The sequence below is a fragment of the Catharus ustulatus genome, chromosome 13, assembly GCF_009819885.2.
Source record: "Catharus ustulatus isolate bCatUst1 chromosome 13, bCatUst1.pri.v2, whole genome shotgun sequence".
Taxonomy (NCBI): domain Eukaryota; kingdom Metazoa; phylum Chordata; class Aves; order Passeriformes; family Turdidae; genus Catharus; species Catharus ustulatus.
In genome coordinates, this window is record NC_046233.1 from 8,445,321 (window position 1) to 8,461,971 (window position 16,651).

A 16,651-nucleotide genomic window follows, 5' to 3' on the forward strand; every position below is an offset into this window, starting at 1 on the left:
TCCTGTTTAAGATCCTCCAATACAAAGACTCCCATAATCATGGTAGGTTCAGTCTTTTTTCCTCAAAATTATCATCAGGTCCTTTTAACTTGTTTATACTTGAGCAAATGACCTATTATGCCATGAAATTTCCTTGTAATTGTCTCTTGCAGAATTCTCCCATGTTCCACAATGAGAATTCTGGGCCTCACAAACGCTCCTGGGATGGCACCAAACAGAGGAACTAGGGAAGGAGTGGCAAAGAAAAATACAGCTGAAGTTTATATTAAAATACATGTTAAAATAATTTTTAGAACACCAATGTGTATTTTGCATAGACTGTGTTGTCACTGTTTCTACTGCTTTTTCTTGAAACACTAAAGAAAATATATAGCTGGCAAAATAGAGCCTAGAAAGAAAAGGAGAAATCTGGCTGTGAAGATGATTGTCCAGATAGCTTGTTTCTTCACTGCTTTTCCTCATTGCAAAAAACGTGTCCATAGGCATTAGTGTTTGAAAACAAGCAATCTCCACACATTTCCCTTCCATGACACGAGCTGCCCAAACTGATGAAGCAACATGTAAACTATAAAACATCAATGCCACTGCAGCTTTTCAGGGAAGAAACTGCAATGAAATATCATTGTCCTCTATCAACATAGCCTGTGGTGGATCAGTTTTTTCTTGTCAACATTGCAATAAATCATTCACCAGTCACATTTCATCTGATGTTGCACCATCACTGAAGGTAGAAATCTCCACTGCCTGAAGGGGGACTTTTTTCAAGACCAAAACCAATAGTCCTGTGCAATCAACTACCTGTTTCTATGCAATGTAGCCTTTCTCCACCAATTTAACCCAGGCACAAAAGTAACAGGTGTTACCAGTTTTTATTTGGACACTTAAATTCTGGCTTCAAAGTCAACAGAAAAGCAATAGCAAGAGACACTTCAACCAAAGGAATCACAAGGCCATCTGGTACCCACCAAAGAGGTTTGTTGCCCTGTAAAATAGCCTCATTACTCGGATGGACAGGACTACTCAAAAAAATAAAAAGAAAAAAGCCAAACTGATTTTGTGATGGTGTCTCTAATCATGGATTCAGACACACATTATGAAAAGTCAGCTGTATTCTGCTACTACAATATCTGCTGAATGTTTGTTCTAGTCCACCTACTGCCTTATTAATGGAAGACACCTACTCCAATACATAATTCCTAAGCCTAATTATTATTATGCCAGTATTTAAAAGCAGTTGAATTCATAAATATATATAGCAACACATAGCAACTTAAGACCTTAGGAGTGCTCAACAGCAGACAGTGATGCAAGAGCATCAGAGCATCCTCCTTACCAAGATGATAAATATCTGAGAAATCAGGCCCAGGTGTCTGGAAACTGCTCCAGCTGCTCAGCTCCAGGGGGATGGATGACACAGCTTCCCACAGACACACATCCAGGGACCCAAAATCTCCCTGCAGCCCACCTAGGGTCTGGACAGCAAACACTGCCTGAGTGTAAAGGCTCAGCTACAGCAGAGAGGGACAGGGCAAAGAAAGGAGCTCCCAGTCCCAGGGGGAGGAATCCTGCAGATGCCTGCAGCAAGGACACACAGTGCTCAGGAAGGCAGCACTGCACCTCCTGCTGGGTTTTGGTTTTCCAGCCAAGGAGAACAACTCAGGAACCCCCACGGCAAGGACAATCAGAAAAACCACAGAGCAGTGACCACCAGAACAAATCCTTAGTGAAAGACAAAGAATGAAAGGACAAAGGAATAGCAAAGCAGCTCTCGGAAGTTATTGATGGTTCTGAATAATATACAATTCTTCAGTCTAAGGAATTTCTATGGGATGCTGCAAATACTAAAGACACTAACACTGCATTATCCTTAGAAGTCCACCCAAAAGATTTCTGGAGCTCTTTTTTATTATATATTCACAGCACCAGCTCCTTCACAGCCACACCTTGGCACCACTGCAGTGTCCTGCTGGAAGGCAGGACAGCAGAGTCACATCATAAAACACAACCAGGTGAGCAGGCTTCTCACACAGCACATGTCTGCAGACAGCAAGGGCAGGCTCAAAGGTCCAGATTTTGCTGATGCTGCTTGTATCAATCACAGCAAAAAGTCAGTGAAAAGCACCAAGGGGAGCACTGGATAGTTCATCAGCTTTCCAGAGCAAACAGGACACTACCCCTGGCTTTGATCCTTTATTTCACTCAGTATTGCATGCCCCAGCCAGCAGAAATGGTGTTCACCAAAGCCATGTATTTCATGTCCACCTCACCAAGAAAGAACACTTTCAGCAAGGCCCATATGCTTCAACATCATTTCCAATGAATAAAACTAAAAGCAGCAAACTCCAGGATAGCCTTTACCACATAAATTGAAGCAAAAAGGCAAATCAGAACCAAAGAAACTCTAAAAACCAAACTGTAAGACCTGTCTCATACTCAGCATACATAGTTTAGAAACACCTGGTTTTGCAAAGACAGAGCACTGATTCATTGCATAAATAAAGTGCTCATAGCCTCAGTTCAACTGAAAGCACAACTGTCAGGCACATTAATAATTCTGTCCTGATCTTCAGCTTTTTAGCAAGTGAACTTGTTACTAATGGGGTGCAAATGAGACAAGTCGAAGTTGTTACTCATTGACAGTGTGATTCTTACAAACCCCATCTGTCTCTGCACCCACAATGCCTGCTCATGTCTCCCAAATACAGGGGGGAACAGGGGAATGCAATCTCAAACTGCAGGAATGAAGAGTCATTGATCAAGACAGGAGTCAAAACTGTACAGTGTGAAGGTGTAATCAAGACTACTGTGAGACTATAAGAATCCTCAGAGCCAATGAAAAAAAGGTAATTTTCTTCCTAAGTTGGTTTTCACCTTGGAAACTAATTGTTGAAAGAGAAAAGGTCACACTGCTTAATAGCATGAAATAGGGAAAACAGTACATGGAGATAGCACTTGACATGAAGTATTAATTAGCTTTTTGGCAGAGCATCTGTTTGTGCTGTGATGTATTACTCCTTACACAGAACCATGGATTGGGATTCACTTAAGATAGGTGTCACTAGTGTGTGCACAAGTCACTTGTGCCTTACATCCCTGGGTCACTGGATCCCAGGTGTGCTTATATATTTTTAAACACAGCTGGTTTCTTGGCACATAAACATTAATTGCTGTGTGGTTTCAAGTTATTAGTTAAAGAAATGGTTTGCTGTTTTGTTACCAAATTCAAGAAATGCACACACAGCTCCTCTGCTGCCTCCAAGGGTGAAGGAAATGTGCTTTCCATCATGTCATCTAGTTACTAATTATGTTTTGTTGCCACAAAATACTACTTTAGCTGTTAACTTAAGAGAAAAGTCTCTTGCTCTGATTACCAGAGCAGCCACATCTGCCTTTTCTTGCCCCTGGTTTGCCCTCTTCCTTAACTCAAACATATCTGAATCAAAGCAAGCGGAAGGAAAAGAAAAGGTGAGAGAAAAATGAACCCAAGAAATTAAAGTAACAGGTATCTCATAACACTTAGGCATTTCAAAGGAAGGTCAAACAGGAAATGAAATTTAGACCAAGCAACAGGTTCTTGTATTCAGAATTAAGCATTCCAGGAATTCTTCAACATTTCTTAAATTACAAGAAGCATTGAGCAAGATCACAGCAACCCAAAGAACCACCTGATAAAAACAGGGGCATTTATTTTTCCAGCAAACCACAAAGGATGATTTCCTGCACCTTGCATCAACTCACAAGAGCAGCAACACTTCCTCTTTTGGACATTTCATCAGAGCACTGCTCTCAGATATTTTCTCTAACATTCCATTATGGCTCACCATTGCCTTACCTGGGAAGCCCCAGCACTGCTGCAGTGTGAATTCCACGTTGAATTTGACTCAGGGTAATTGTTATTGCTGGCAACCTGCTGGCTGTGGGGTAAAAGCCAGCTGACAACACAACAGCTTCTTACATGAATTGGCATAATACAGAAACATCCTAGCCAAAGACCGAAAGCACAGAGACCCAGACTCTGCTTTTTCCACTGGAAGTCATCCCTGCAGATCCCTGCCCAAATGTGCCAGGGAAAGCCTGAGCTACCTTGCCAGTGCAGGACTCTGGGGTCTCAGCATTCACTACAGCTCCCAAGATATTTTTAAACTACTTCTAACTGCCAAGTATTTTTTACTGCATTTTTTTCTCAGTGATGACTTAGAGTAAGTGCTTATTTTTAAATCATATTTGACATTTTGTTAGGTACACTGGAAAATAATGCAATTCCTACATATGCAAAAATTAGGAATTAATGAAGCCTAGCAATTATCTTGATGGAAAGAACCAAGTGACTTAGCTGAACATACAGAGACTCACTAAAAAAAAAAAACCAAAAAAACAAGTCTTCTCTAGTAGTTAAAAAACAAACGAAATTGCTTCTTATTGATTTTAATTTAGGTTGAAACACTAGCTGTCTCTCCAACAAAGCCAGAAATGGAAACAACTATAAATGAGTACAAGATGTGATAAGATAGACAGATTCTTAAGCAATCTAGTATAGAGATGACCTCCAGTTTAGACAGTAGTTAAAATATGATATCATATGTGTGGATCAATAAGTAAGTTTGCATTTGTTTCAGCTCCAAAAGGTGGAAAGCCACGTTCTCTTTTCTTTAGCAACTCTAAAATGTTGTCCAATTAAGCTCTGGGTTTTTTTTTTTTTTTTTCTTACAGATCCTCTAGATTCTAATTTACAAATAAAATCAAGAGAAGCAATTAAATGTTTAGTACTATCAGCATGTTTCCCCAAGTGATGCACATGTGGAACAGAATAGAAGTAGTCCAATCTTGATACAGGAGAATGGGTTACAAATTGAAATACGTTCCTATTACCATTACTCGCAGGCTTCACGCTCCAGCAAGTGCCAGGCTCAGCAGCAGCACTCACCCCTGCACAGCCCTGCAGCCTGCACCTGCAGCTCTGGGCACAGCACTCTGAGCACTGGGCTGCAGCCTCCAGAGCCAGCACAGGCACAGCAGGGGCTCAGCGTGCAGGGGAAGAGGGTGTGCAGCACAGAACAACACTAGAAGGGACTTTTGGTGATGGCCATCCAGCCCATCACGTTACAGGCTAATTAAAACCTTCCTGGCAAACTGCCTGGTCACTCTGCTCTGCTCTCCAGACAGCATGCACTGCCAGGGTCTGAAGCACATCAGCATATCAGGATCGATCAAGTGTGATTTCTGATCCTTTCAGCACACCAGAACTCGAGCCAATGTTACCTGCTAGGTACAGAGCAGGTCTTCTTAGTGCTTTTTGTGAAGGCACCTATATTGGGAAATGTTATAATTATGTTGAGATGGACACGACTGGCACCGACACCAGTCTTTTATTAAAAACTTTACATGCCTTCTCTCAGTGGGCTTCTTTCCAGCAGCTCTGACTCCATTCCTCACACAGCTCCACACTGCAAGCTCCCTTCTTCCTTCTGCATGAGTGGCTAACCCCAACCTGTCCCTTACCTAATCCCGTCCATCCCTCACAGCATCCTCTTACCTTGTCTGTCCCTTGTCCGAGTGCATGTCCCTTCCTCTCACAGCACAGCCAGCAGCCTCCATCCCAAACCCCCACAGCCTCCATCCCAAACTCAGCTGTAACCTGTAGCCAGCTGCCCCACTCTTCTGTAACACCCAACCTCATTGGGCAGGCAAGGCTGTTTCCACTCTTCAGCAATTGAATTACGAATGAATTACAGGTGTAATTCATTGGGAAATATCTCCTTCTGCACTGTCCTTACACCTATCTCCCCACATGGAAGGCAGATCTCCCTCTCTTCTTTAGTCACAAATATCTCCCCACTTTCTCCCAAACCTTTGCATATCCCAGGCTGTAGCAGCGAGGGTGAAAGGACTGTTTTCCCCTCATTTGATACACAATGCTAATCAGACACAATCAAGGTAAAAAGCTAAAAGCATCCCAGGGAGGCCACCCTAATGGAAACAGGTCACAGTAACAGAGCAGATTTAAATTGTTGCAACAGCTCAATACAGTACCCCTCCACTTCCAGCAGAGGAGACAAAGAAACACTTTGTACCAAAAGCACGATTAACAGTAATAGGGTGAGGGTAGGGATGGGAAACCCTTGCCCACATTCCCAAGAAAGCCACGGGCTCCTTGGGATTGTAGCCACACTGTAACTCCCATGCCAGTGTCTGATGGAGCTCATCCCTGCTCCGCACCTGGCTCACACATCACACAGGGGGGAAGGCAGGTCTGGAGCTGCCTGAAACCTTCAGTGTTCAGTGTCTGACAGAAGCCAAAGCCTGAGCTACCCTTTAGAAAATTCCACATCACCTGGACTGTTAGAGGGTGCACAGATTGTTACTCCCTTAAAAACTGTTGGGTTTAAAAAGGAAACAAAACCAGGAGAAATTATCTGAGACACTAAGACTGCAAAGGACTTAAGCCTTTCTCTCTATTTCTAAAATTGCCATTATAGCAGCATTCAACCCCCATAAAAAAAAAAAAAAAATAAAGGAAAGATGATGAATTTGAAGAGTTTATGAAAATAAAGTTAGAAATCCTAACAATCAGTGATCCAGGCCACATCCACTGAACAGAAGAATATTTTGTTCAGTACTGACTCCAATAATGATCTAGAAGTCATACTAGGCAAACAATCAGCATGAGTTTCCTTGCTGTGGCAGAGAAATAGGCCACTGAAAATCCCTGGACAAACAGAAAGGGCAACAGCATTGCACACACATAATATGAGGAAGTCCAGTGTTCAGTTCTGGTGTGCACCTTTCTAAAGAAAAAAGAAAACCTGAAAAAAAAAACAAAACAAAACAAAACAAAACCCCAAAAACATTCAGGGACTGGATAAAATCTCATGGCAAAGTGGGGTTCAGGTCACTCAGTTAATCATGTAACATGGTTTTATCCTAATGTGCAAGTACTCTCATGGTAAAAAAATATCAGAGGGCTCTTGAAACTAGTAGAGAAAAATGAAACACACGAGACAGTTGTTAAAGTAGTTGTATATTTGTAGTTTGATCTACAGTAATTTAAGCACCACTTTTTTTGATGCCTTATTTATTTTGGTAACTAGTTTGGTCACAGAAAGAAGTTTGGTATAATTTCAAAATGGGCATCAAACAAATAATTGATTTAAAAGAGACAACTGACAACAATTCCAAGGACTGATATTTATGATAAAGCATCCTCCAGAAAACCAGAATTTTGATGGATGGACTGGACATCTCTGCTTCACCACAGGCAGACTCATATTAGGAGGTGGTCTTGCACTTCATTACTTTTAGAGAAGTATAAAGATATTTATAATATATTTATTAAAACAGCACCCCTTTGACACAAGGCCACCCAATGGGAATATTGACAATAACAAGCATGGCTGTGTTTCAGAATAATGTCATGAGGAGGGTTATGGGACAAATCCTCACCTGGTGGAAGCTGCCACAGCAGCAGCAGCTGAGTCGTGCCATGACAGTGTGCAGCAGCTGAGGATCTGCCATTGCACCAAGAGAAGAAATTATACAACTTGCACAGTTTGCACCCCCAGATTGCAACTATAACAATGAATTAATTCACAGTAAACAGGAGGGGAGCGCTTTGCAGTGCATAAACAATGTAGTAAGAAACAATTTAAAAAGTCACAGTTTCTGAAACTGCTGTCACTGAGCACCAACTTTTAACACTTACTTAAATAGCTAAAACTGTACAAAGGTGTCACTTCAGAACACAAACAGTTATACAAAAACCATATAATCTGATGCAAAACCCTTGGGCAAAGAAGGTAAAATAAACAACTAATTTTAGAACCTGAACACTCCATTAGCACTTCTCACCAATTAAAATATGATGCAACTGCTGTCAACAGGCAAATTTTAGTTGCATTTTAATCATGGATTTAAATACAAAATACACAAGCTAGTGCACTATAACAATAAGTCAACAAGTAGAATGGAGGCCAACAAGAAGAGACATCCAACTGGTTCTCTCTGCTTATCCAGTGAATGGATGCAATGTTTAAGAGACAGACATGCTGCACAAACCCTCATTTCTACTTTGCAGTAAATCTATACCATAATCACCAAAAGTCTAAAAGCACCTTAGTAATCTAAATGCCAATGAAAGTCTATAGAAAATTTAATCCTTAAACTCAATTTTGACAGCAATGTAGATCTGTACTTTTTTTATTTGAACACTACAAGGTATCTTTATTGTTTCCAGGGGGCTGGGAATGGGGAGGGATGGTTGGACAGAAGCCTCACACTGAGGCCACTAAACAGAGGTTTAATATAAACATATGCCTACAAAAAAAAAAATTCACTAAACTTGCCCTGAAAAAGCTCTTTGTCAAAACCTTTTTATTTTGAGATATGTATCTTGAATTTTAGTATCTCCTAAGATACAGACCAAATTCTTGTAAAAGCTAGAAGGAGTGAGGGGAAAAGGGAAAAAAAATTATTCAGGGAAGCATTTTTAAGCACACCAAACTGACACAGAATGGTCCTCAGTGATGGGAGTTACTTCAGGGACATTCTTGTTTCAAAGAAATGTAGAGACCAAAACAAAGTCATTTGCTTTCAGCTGAGGACCATCAACGTGGGTCAGGACAGAACTGTTTCTATTTACCTCTGCAGTAGAAAAATGACTTATGCAGTGCATTGGCACAACATTACCATCATTTCCTACTTATTCAGTGCTCACCTCTTCTTGCTGCACAGTCCTTTTCCACTCTGGGACAACTAACACTGGTCATCAACCAGCTTGACAACCTCTCTAAAGAACCCCAGGTCTGAGACTTCAGACTTTCAAAAATAATAATCCAATAGCAGATACTTTTATAGGAGTGAGAAAAGAAAGGCACTGCTTTGGTTAAAGCAAGCACTACAGCATTTCCATGTCTCTTGCAAGCCTCCTGCAAGGATAGAAGATAGAAAGAGTGAGGTGTGGGAAAACAGAACAACTCTTCCCTTTGCCTGTGAGAAGTTATCAGATAGTTTTCCTTTCCTGTCAGCAGAATAAACTGATTCCCAACAGAACTTTTAACAGCACTCTGTCAGGGAGACAGGCACATTTTATTTCAAAAAAAGAGAACAAAGCAGCTGCCACAAGACCAAATAACATCCTGCATTTTGCTCCTAAATACCACTGCAGCTCTTCAGGGCTCAGGGTTTCATTCATTACATTGCTGCAAGCAGAGAAAAGGATTTTTCAAAGGAGCTTTCCTAAGCTAAGCATCCAAGTCTCAAAACACCTAGATTTTCTTTAGAAAGGCTCCTACACTTTGAATGCAAAGTCCCTCAAAGCAGGCACTGGCCAGGCCAAACATCTATCAGGCATCATGCAGCATTTATGCATAGGAAAACTGCAACACCCACGTCAATTGAGATTTTATGTGCCAGTACTGCTGGCAGGTGTATGATGCAGTCATGTTTTAAGTTCTAGAAAATGGTTCATCATTATTCAAATTACTTTATAATTAAGAGCACCAGTACTTCAACTCCCAAGCAAACTTGGAGATGCATAATAAAACCACATTAAAAAAAAAAAAGGCCATACACTAACTGATTTTACTTTAACCACGGTTCACCTGAATACTAATTCAAATTGCTGTAAAGTGAGCAGTTCAGTGTAGCAAAATACATCTTCCAGTGATTGCATCAACTTCTGAGCTTCCTTACTACCCTGTGCCTCCACTCCTCCTTCTCCAAACTGGGGATACTATTCCCACCACTGTTTCCTCCAGCTTCCCAGTAGTAATGTCAGGGGAAAGGAAAAATGAGACAGCAGCAATATCCATGGAGTATCTCTGCAGTATCGTTGCTGTGCTTGCAATCTGCTCCCCAGTTCATCTGTTCACTTTCAGGGTGGGAAGAGATTTTGCTTAGGCCACAAATATGTGACAGCTCAAGGCACAAAGCTGGAATCTGCTGTGTCCTGGCAGCTGTGCCTCAAGAATGAGTGTACATTAAAAAGCAAACATTTGGAGACACAGCCAGTGCAGCCCAGATTCATTCAAGAGGACATTTGTCCTCACTGAAGTGGGCTGAGATGACTTTGGAGTATTGGAGGATCTGCTAGCACCACTGAAAGAAAGAAATCAATTTGATTTGCCCTGGGGCAAGTAATCTGTACCCTGCAATACAGATAACATGATCATCAGCACAAGATACTGAGTAATGGGAAAATTAACAGCACTCAAGGATCATTTTTCTGTTTGTTTTTTTTTTTTTTTTTGGGGGGGGGTTTGGTTCTTTTTTTTCTGTAACGGTTTATGGACACACAAATGTGAAAACTAGTTGCTTTCATCAAAAGTTATTCTCCAGTTGGGCACCTCCAGCTGGCCACACCCCAGGTTCTTCTGCTTAGGATGAAAGGGTGCATTCATGCTCATCTTCCTTCTCTGCTTTGCTTCCAATCCATGCATGTGTTCACAAAACTGATACTGCCTGGTGGAACTGGGCTGGATCTGGCAATCTGTGAAATTACTTTCCCATCAACCTGTGCAAGAAGATGCAGATCCACAATTATCACTAGGAGGAAACACTGACACGAGTCTACCTATGAAAAAGTAAAATTTGATAAAGAAATTTAGATATCTAAAGCAGCAAGAAGTCTCCAGAAGGAATATATAAAACACAAATTAACCCATATGGTGCATATCTAAATTCTCAGAGGACTCCATAGTTTTAAAAACGTTTCTCTGATAAATCACCACTTCCTAAAATACTTACAATTGTTCTTTAGAATCAAACTTAAAGTAGCATGGTACATAACCATGAATAATTACAATTTCATCAACACACAGGAGTAACTCTTTAAAAATGGAAGCACAATAACTTGGGCAAACAGAAATTAGTCTCATTTTTTTCATAATTTCTCCAATTAAAGTTATATATTAGCTAAAGTACAGTGTTATTACTAGACCCTTAGGCTTCAGAGCACATCATGCCACATGTTCATTTGGCTGCTAAAAAGCAGCAACCAAATTATTAGCACTTTTTTTCCAAGGACAGTTGAGATTAATAGTTTGAAGTCATTCCTTAATTTAACCATGAAACTTGAACATTTAAATTAGAGTCAACTTTAATAACATTTATTTCAAAAAACTGTAAGTATGTTAGTCCTTGAGCACTGATTATAAGATGGATGGAGCTGTTAGCTGTCTTTTCTGTAATTGGAAACAAATTCCAACTATTAAATTTACAGAACTTGGTAACAGTACAGCCAGCACTTGTCCCTGCAAAGACACAGAAACTGGGAGTGAAACCATCACCTTACTGAAATCAATAAGTGATTTTTTTATGGTACCAAGCAGGATTTATTTGTTCCACAGAGATTTCCAGCGTGGATGCAGGTGGGACGGGTGAAGGACATGACATCTCTGCTTGACTCACAGAAACTCTTCACTGCTCTAAGACACCCCTTTCCTGAACAGGAAACTCTTACATCCTCCTTTCCTAGACAAAAAATAAGACAGTATTGAGGACAGGAGAGCAATCAATGAAATCCTAACCCATACACACAGGCAAAAAATCCTCCTTGTTCTTCCAAGCAGAGCAACATCCCCAGCCTGGATCCAGGCTTTGTAGATATTGCAATATGGCTGAGGGAATTCCAGTCACCCTCAAATTGTGTTCCTTTCCTTTTGCTGAATGCACTGAAATCCTTTCCTTCTGTGATGCCTCTTCCTCCCTCCCAACTTCAGGAAGCTCTTCCTCTGGCTGCTAGCACAGACAGCTCCTGTGGTTACCTGGAGACTTTCGTTAGCTGGTCCAGCCCCGTTAACCACAAGCCTGCTAAGGGATAGCAAAGCTCTCCCTGGAGTTTCCCCCAAGAACCAAATCACAAGCTCAGCTCAGCTCCTGCAGCCTGGGAAGGCTCACTTGACTGTCTTTATCTGCAAGGACTCCATTAGCAACTTCCTGTAACACAGAGCGTATTTTGAAACAGCACTGAAAATAAGGGATAATTAAAATGTACGAAGTGTCATCTTCATAAAAGCCACAGGACTAAATAGTCTTGGAGGGCCCTCTCCTGTACATTCCGTATTTCTCTACGTGCACTATGCACCTTCCTCTGTAAAATCTTTACTAGACAAAGCCAGTCTCCTCTGTACCTTCAAAAATATCTGAAGTACTATTTACTTAGTTGATAAGGCATAGCTCCCAGTATAATTTTTTCTCCAAGCAGAAGACAGTTACATGCAAAATTAACACTCAGCTCAGATCTATGAAGACTCAAAATCCAAAACCCATTTAGGTAGTTACCAGGTTAGCAACATTTTGATTCATTACCAAAGAGCTAATCTAGACTCAAGAAAATCACTTTCATTTATGCATCTAGCCTAAGAAAATGGTAACAATTGTCATTCCTTAGACGACAGGATTGTCAAAGCAAAAGCTAAGAACTGCACAAATGTGTACTTTTTCCTTTACAAAAAAATATTTACTCTCTCTTGGCAAAGTACCAAGAAATCAGATAGTAAGGATATCCCTGTAATGCTAATATTAATGTCTTACTGATTTTTGGTACTGTGAATTTAAATTAATGAGCAAACAGACCCCATGGAAACAACCTCTCTTACCTTGTCTTGGTTTGATATATTAACCAAAGCAATTATCAGTGACAAGCCCACAGAGAAATGCACTAAACAGTTCAGAAAGAGGAAAACCTTACCCACATATTTTTTTGCCAGAGTGACTCCTTTCTCTTACTGCAGCCAAAGGAACAACAAAAAAAAACCCTACTTAAACAGCAAAACCCTATTACAACACTACTAACAAAGAAATACTGCAAAGACTTATTTTCTACACGGTTCATTTATTGTTACTGAACAAAGAAAAGAATAGCCTTTATGTTTCCTCACAAAGTAAAGTGATTTGCAGGGGAGAAAACAAGTAGTGACCTCTCTTCCATTTAAAGGGAGCTAGACTTGAAGCAGAGGGAAGATGCTTACAAATTAAAACCGAGCTCAAGCTTACTTCTTTAATCCTCTCTAGAAAATGCTATGAAAAGGTACAGAAGCTTTTGTGGTAGATAGTAAATGGTTAATATCTGGCCGGGATTCCCTGCCAACACGAATTCCGATGATTTGCCATTGGATGTTGTCAGCACCAACGTCCTGTTATACCCACAGCGATCCTCCCTGCAGCCTCCCAGCCTCGGGCACCTCTGCTGTGCGGATCAGAGCGGAGGCTCCCCGGTTATCAGGAGGTTTCACCCGCCACCCCCGGCTCACACACACAGCAAAGCTCACCGAGCAAGCGAGGTACTGAGGTCTAACATGGTAGTTCTGTAAAAAAACTCAAGGCATAAAAGCCTTTCTGGAAAAGAGTTTGCTTTCCAGGCAAACCTTCAGCAACGAACAGCCCTGAAACATTCCCGAGTATTACACAGCTGTTTTATGGTTTCTGGCATTACTGAGTTTACCAACACTCTGCAAGCGTCCTACTACCCTCTGCTTGCATCCATCTTCATATTCCAACCATAATACAAACATTATCTGGTTCAAACATCGCTGATTTAAATCAGCAAGTCATACAATACTGTCATATTAAACCAACATCAGGGCTTGTTTTCCTGCAGCATTCCTGGAGCCTGCCTTCTAGCTGTAATTACTACACAATATATATCAGAACCAGAGAGAAAGGCATCACTCCGAGGGCTGAAATTGAGAACAAATCAATACAAAGAAGATAAATGTATCGTCAAAAGCTGCAGAGGTATTAACCCTCTCCCCAACTTAGTTTCTTTTTGCTTCAAATCATTTTACCATGTGAGAAGCTGCTGGAAGGCATTGGGATGGGATAGCTCTATCTGCTTAGCTCTGCATTTGGTGTTAGGAAAAAAAGGGTAGAAAAATTAAAAAAGAAAAAGAAAAAAGAAGGGAAACATAAGTGGAAGTTCCTATCAAACCTCCGGAATGTAATTATTTCATTGGACCCTTGCACACCTGGCCGCGGCGAACAAGCAGAGCTGCCTCGGTAGCCCAGGGCGAGCACGGGAGAAGCCGCGGAGCGGGGGGCGTTCCGTGGGAAGCGGGGCTGGCGCTGCCCCAGGCACCCCCCGGGCCGTCCCCACGGGAGGGAGGGAGGGAGCCCCGGGCAGAGCAAAGGGGCGATCGATGCCGGGGGAGCCCCGCGGGCACGCGCGCGGCCCGGGAGCGCGCCGGGCGGGGCTCGCGCTGCGCGCCGGCGGAGGGGCGCGCGCCCCGCGGGGGCACCGGCGGCGCCACAGCGCCCCTGGCGGGCGGCCCGGGCACTGCGGAGGCGGCGGGAGCCCGAGCCCCGCGAGTTCCCCCGGGCCGGGGCGAGCGGCGGGGCCGCGCGAGGGAGAGCGCCCGCCCGGCCCCGTTACACGCCAGCCCCGCGGCTCGATGCGGGGCGAGGAGCGATACACGGGCACCGGCCGCGGGGCTCGACAGTGGGGGGAGAACTGCACGGTGGTCGCCGAGTGCCCCCGGCCGCGGAACCGCTCTCCCGCGGGTGAGCGGCGGTGGCTCCACGGCTCCAGCCCCGGTGCGGAGCGGGCGCGCAGCCCCGCGGGACTCCCCCCGCCCCGCCAAGGTCAGCACGCGGCACGGCGAGACCCCCACGGCGGACACGGGCGGCGTGGGGAGGGCAGGGACCCCAGCACCGCCAACTTTCGGCGGGGAACCGGGGGCTGCGGCGCGGGCTCGGAGCGCGGAGTCTCGCTGCCTTTCGGGGCGGCGAGCGCCGGTCCTGCAGCACAAAGAGAGCTCCAGGCAGCCCCACGAAAGAGGAGCAGCGCGCAAAGACCCCCTGCGCCCGCCCCGCGCTGCAATGCACCGGAGACAGGGACACGGCTCTGGTAGCCCCGAGCCCAGCCCGTGCTCCGCTCCCGGCCCCACTCGCGGGCAGCGCTGCCCGCAGCCGGGAGGGTGCCGAGGAGCGGGAGGAGCCCCAGCCCTGCACGGCACAGGGGCCCCCGCGAGCCCTGGCGCATCCTCCGCGCTCCGGGGGTGCCCCGCCGGCTCCCCACGGGGGTCGCGGACTCGCGTGGCGGAGGCACCGGGAGCCCCCCCAGCCGCCGCGCTCACTCACCGGGGAAGCACACCACATCATGGAGCACGGAGCTGGTGATTTTCAAGAAAAAGATCCACCAACACGGTTGCAGTAGCCTCCGCATGTCCAAAGCCGCACATCGAAAGGGGAAAGGGGCTAAAATAATTAACACACAGGGGGAGGAAAAAAAAAAAAAAAGGGGGGAGGGGGTAAAAAAAAAAAAAAGGAAAAAACTTGTTGAAAATAAGTTTCTCCCGCACCCCTGTTCCAGCGGGAGAAAGCGGGGGGCTCCTGCTCGCCTCCTCTACGGGGTAAAAAAAAATCCCTCCAAGCGCGGGGCAGGGGAGGACAGAGCGGAGCGCCGTGGGGGCGCGGGGACCCCCCCGCGCGGCTCGGCGGGCGCGGGGCGGCGCGGCTCAGGCGGGCAGCGGCGGCGGGGCGCGCATGCCGCGGACGGGGCGCTCACAGCCGCCTCCGCGCACGGGCGGGCGGGCGGCGGTCAGCCGGGGCCCCGGCGCGCTCCATCCTGCCGTACAGGAAGTGGCGGGCGAGCCCGGATCCTGGCGGAGACTTTAAAGCGGGGCGAGGGAGAGAGAGAGAGAGAGAGGGAGAGGGAGAGAGAGCGCGGCGCGGCGGCGAGGCGAGGCGAGGAGAGGCGGCGGCGCGCCTGGCGCCCCGGCGGCGCGCCCCCGCCGCCCTTAAAGCGGCCGCGGCGGCGGAGCGGGGGCGCGCTCCCGTGCACGCTCCCGCTCCCGTGCACGCTCCCGCCCCTGTGCACGCTCCCACCCCGCCGCCTGTGTGCGTGGATCTGGTGTGTGACCGAGCCGCGGAAATTCGCCGTTTGCAGTTTGGGGTTCCGCGCTCTCGCCCCGGCCGTGCCTGGTTGAAGTTACTTGGCTCATTACGCCGCCCCCCGGCGCTGCGGGGGGAGCCCGCAGGTTGAGGATGGATCCCTCGTGGTGTCCCCCTCCCCACTTGTGCATCACTCGGGGTACTCTCAGCAGGGTCCGAGCCCCCCTCCCCGCCCCAAAACCGCGCAGTTTCCCATCCCCTTCGATACCTTGCATGACTCTTTGGCCCCCCACACAATCACACAGCTCGGTGCTGTGCTGGGTATTTCCAGAAATACTCAAGGAAATCATACAGATTTTTTTGTCCTCCAGTGGTATGTGTCTTTTGGGGTACTGAAAGAGACACCTCCACCCCCACTATCCCTAAAATCACACAGATTTTCCTCCCCCAGTCATAGTCATCATTATGGATATTGCTGGAAGCATCCCACAAAATTGCTATTTTCCCCCAATATTGTGCATTATTCTGTGTATTTCCAGAGAGCTACCTCAAAATGAGATAATTGGTGTTTCTGCAAAGTCAGAAGAAGGCTGTCCCAAGCCACTCTGCATCCACACACACACACCCTCCCCGGCAGCAGTTTCTGAATGAGTGATAATTTTGCACAGGAAACAGAAGCAGAAAATGGTGTGAATTCAGGATGAAGGGATGGTTGCTTGCACTTGATATTTCCTGGCTGTGCTGTGCTCTGCTGATGCTTAAATTTCATTCAGATGTAGTTTTTGTCTGTTTCTTTGTTAATCACATCCATTCCAGGGATTCTGTT

The 16,651-nt window shown here is 45.2% G+C and overlaps 1 protein-coding gene across 1 annotated transcript in view; it reads right to left on the bottom strand.

The window, feature by feature from the left end:
• The window catches only part of PTPRG (protein tyrosine phosphatase receptor type G), a 395,342-nt gene extending 379,926 nt beyond the window's left edge, over window positions 1–15,416 (bottom strand). The window contains exon 1 of the mRNA XM_033071407.2: window positions 15,073–15,416. Within this exon, the coding sequence (XP_032927298.1) occupies window positions 15,073–15,157 (85 nt within the window). The 5' untranslated portion in view covers window positions 15,158–15,416. The remainder of the gene's footprint in view (window positions 1–15,072) is intronic.
• Between the last annotated feature and the right edge of the window lie 1,235 nt (window positions 15,417–16,651).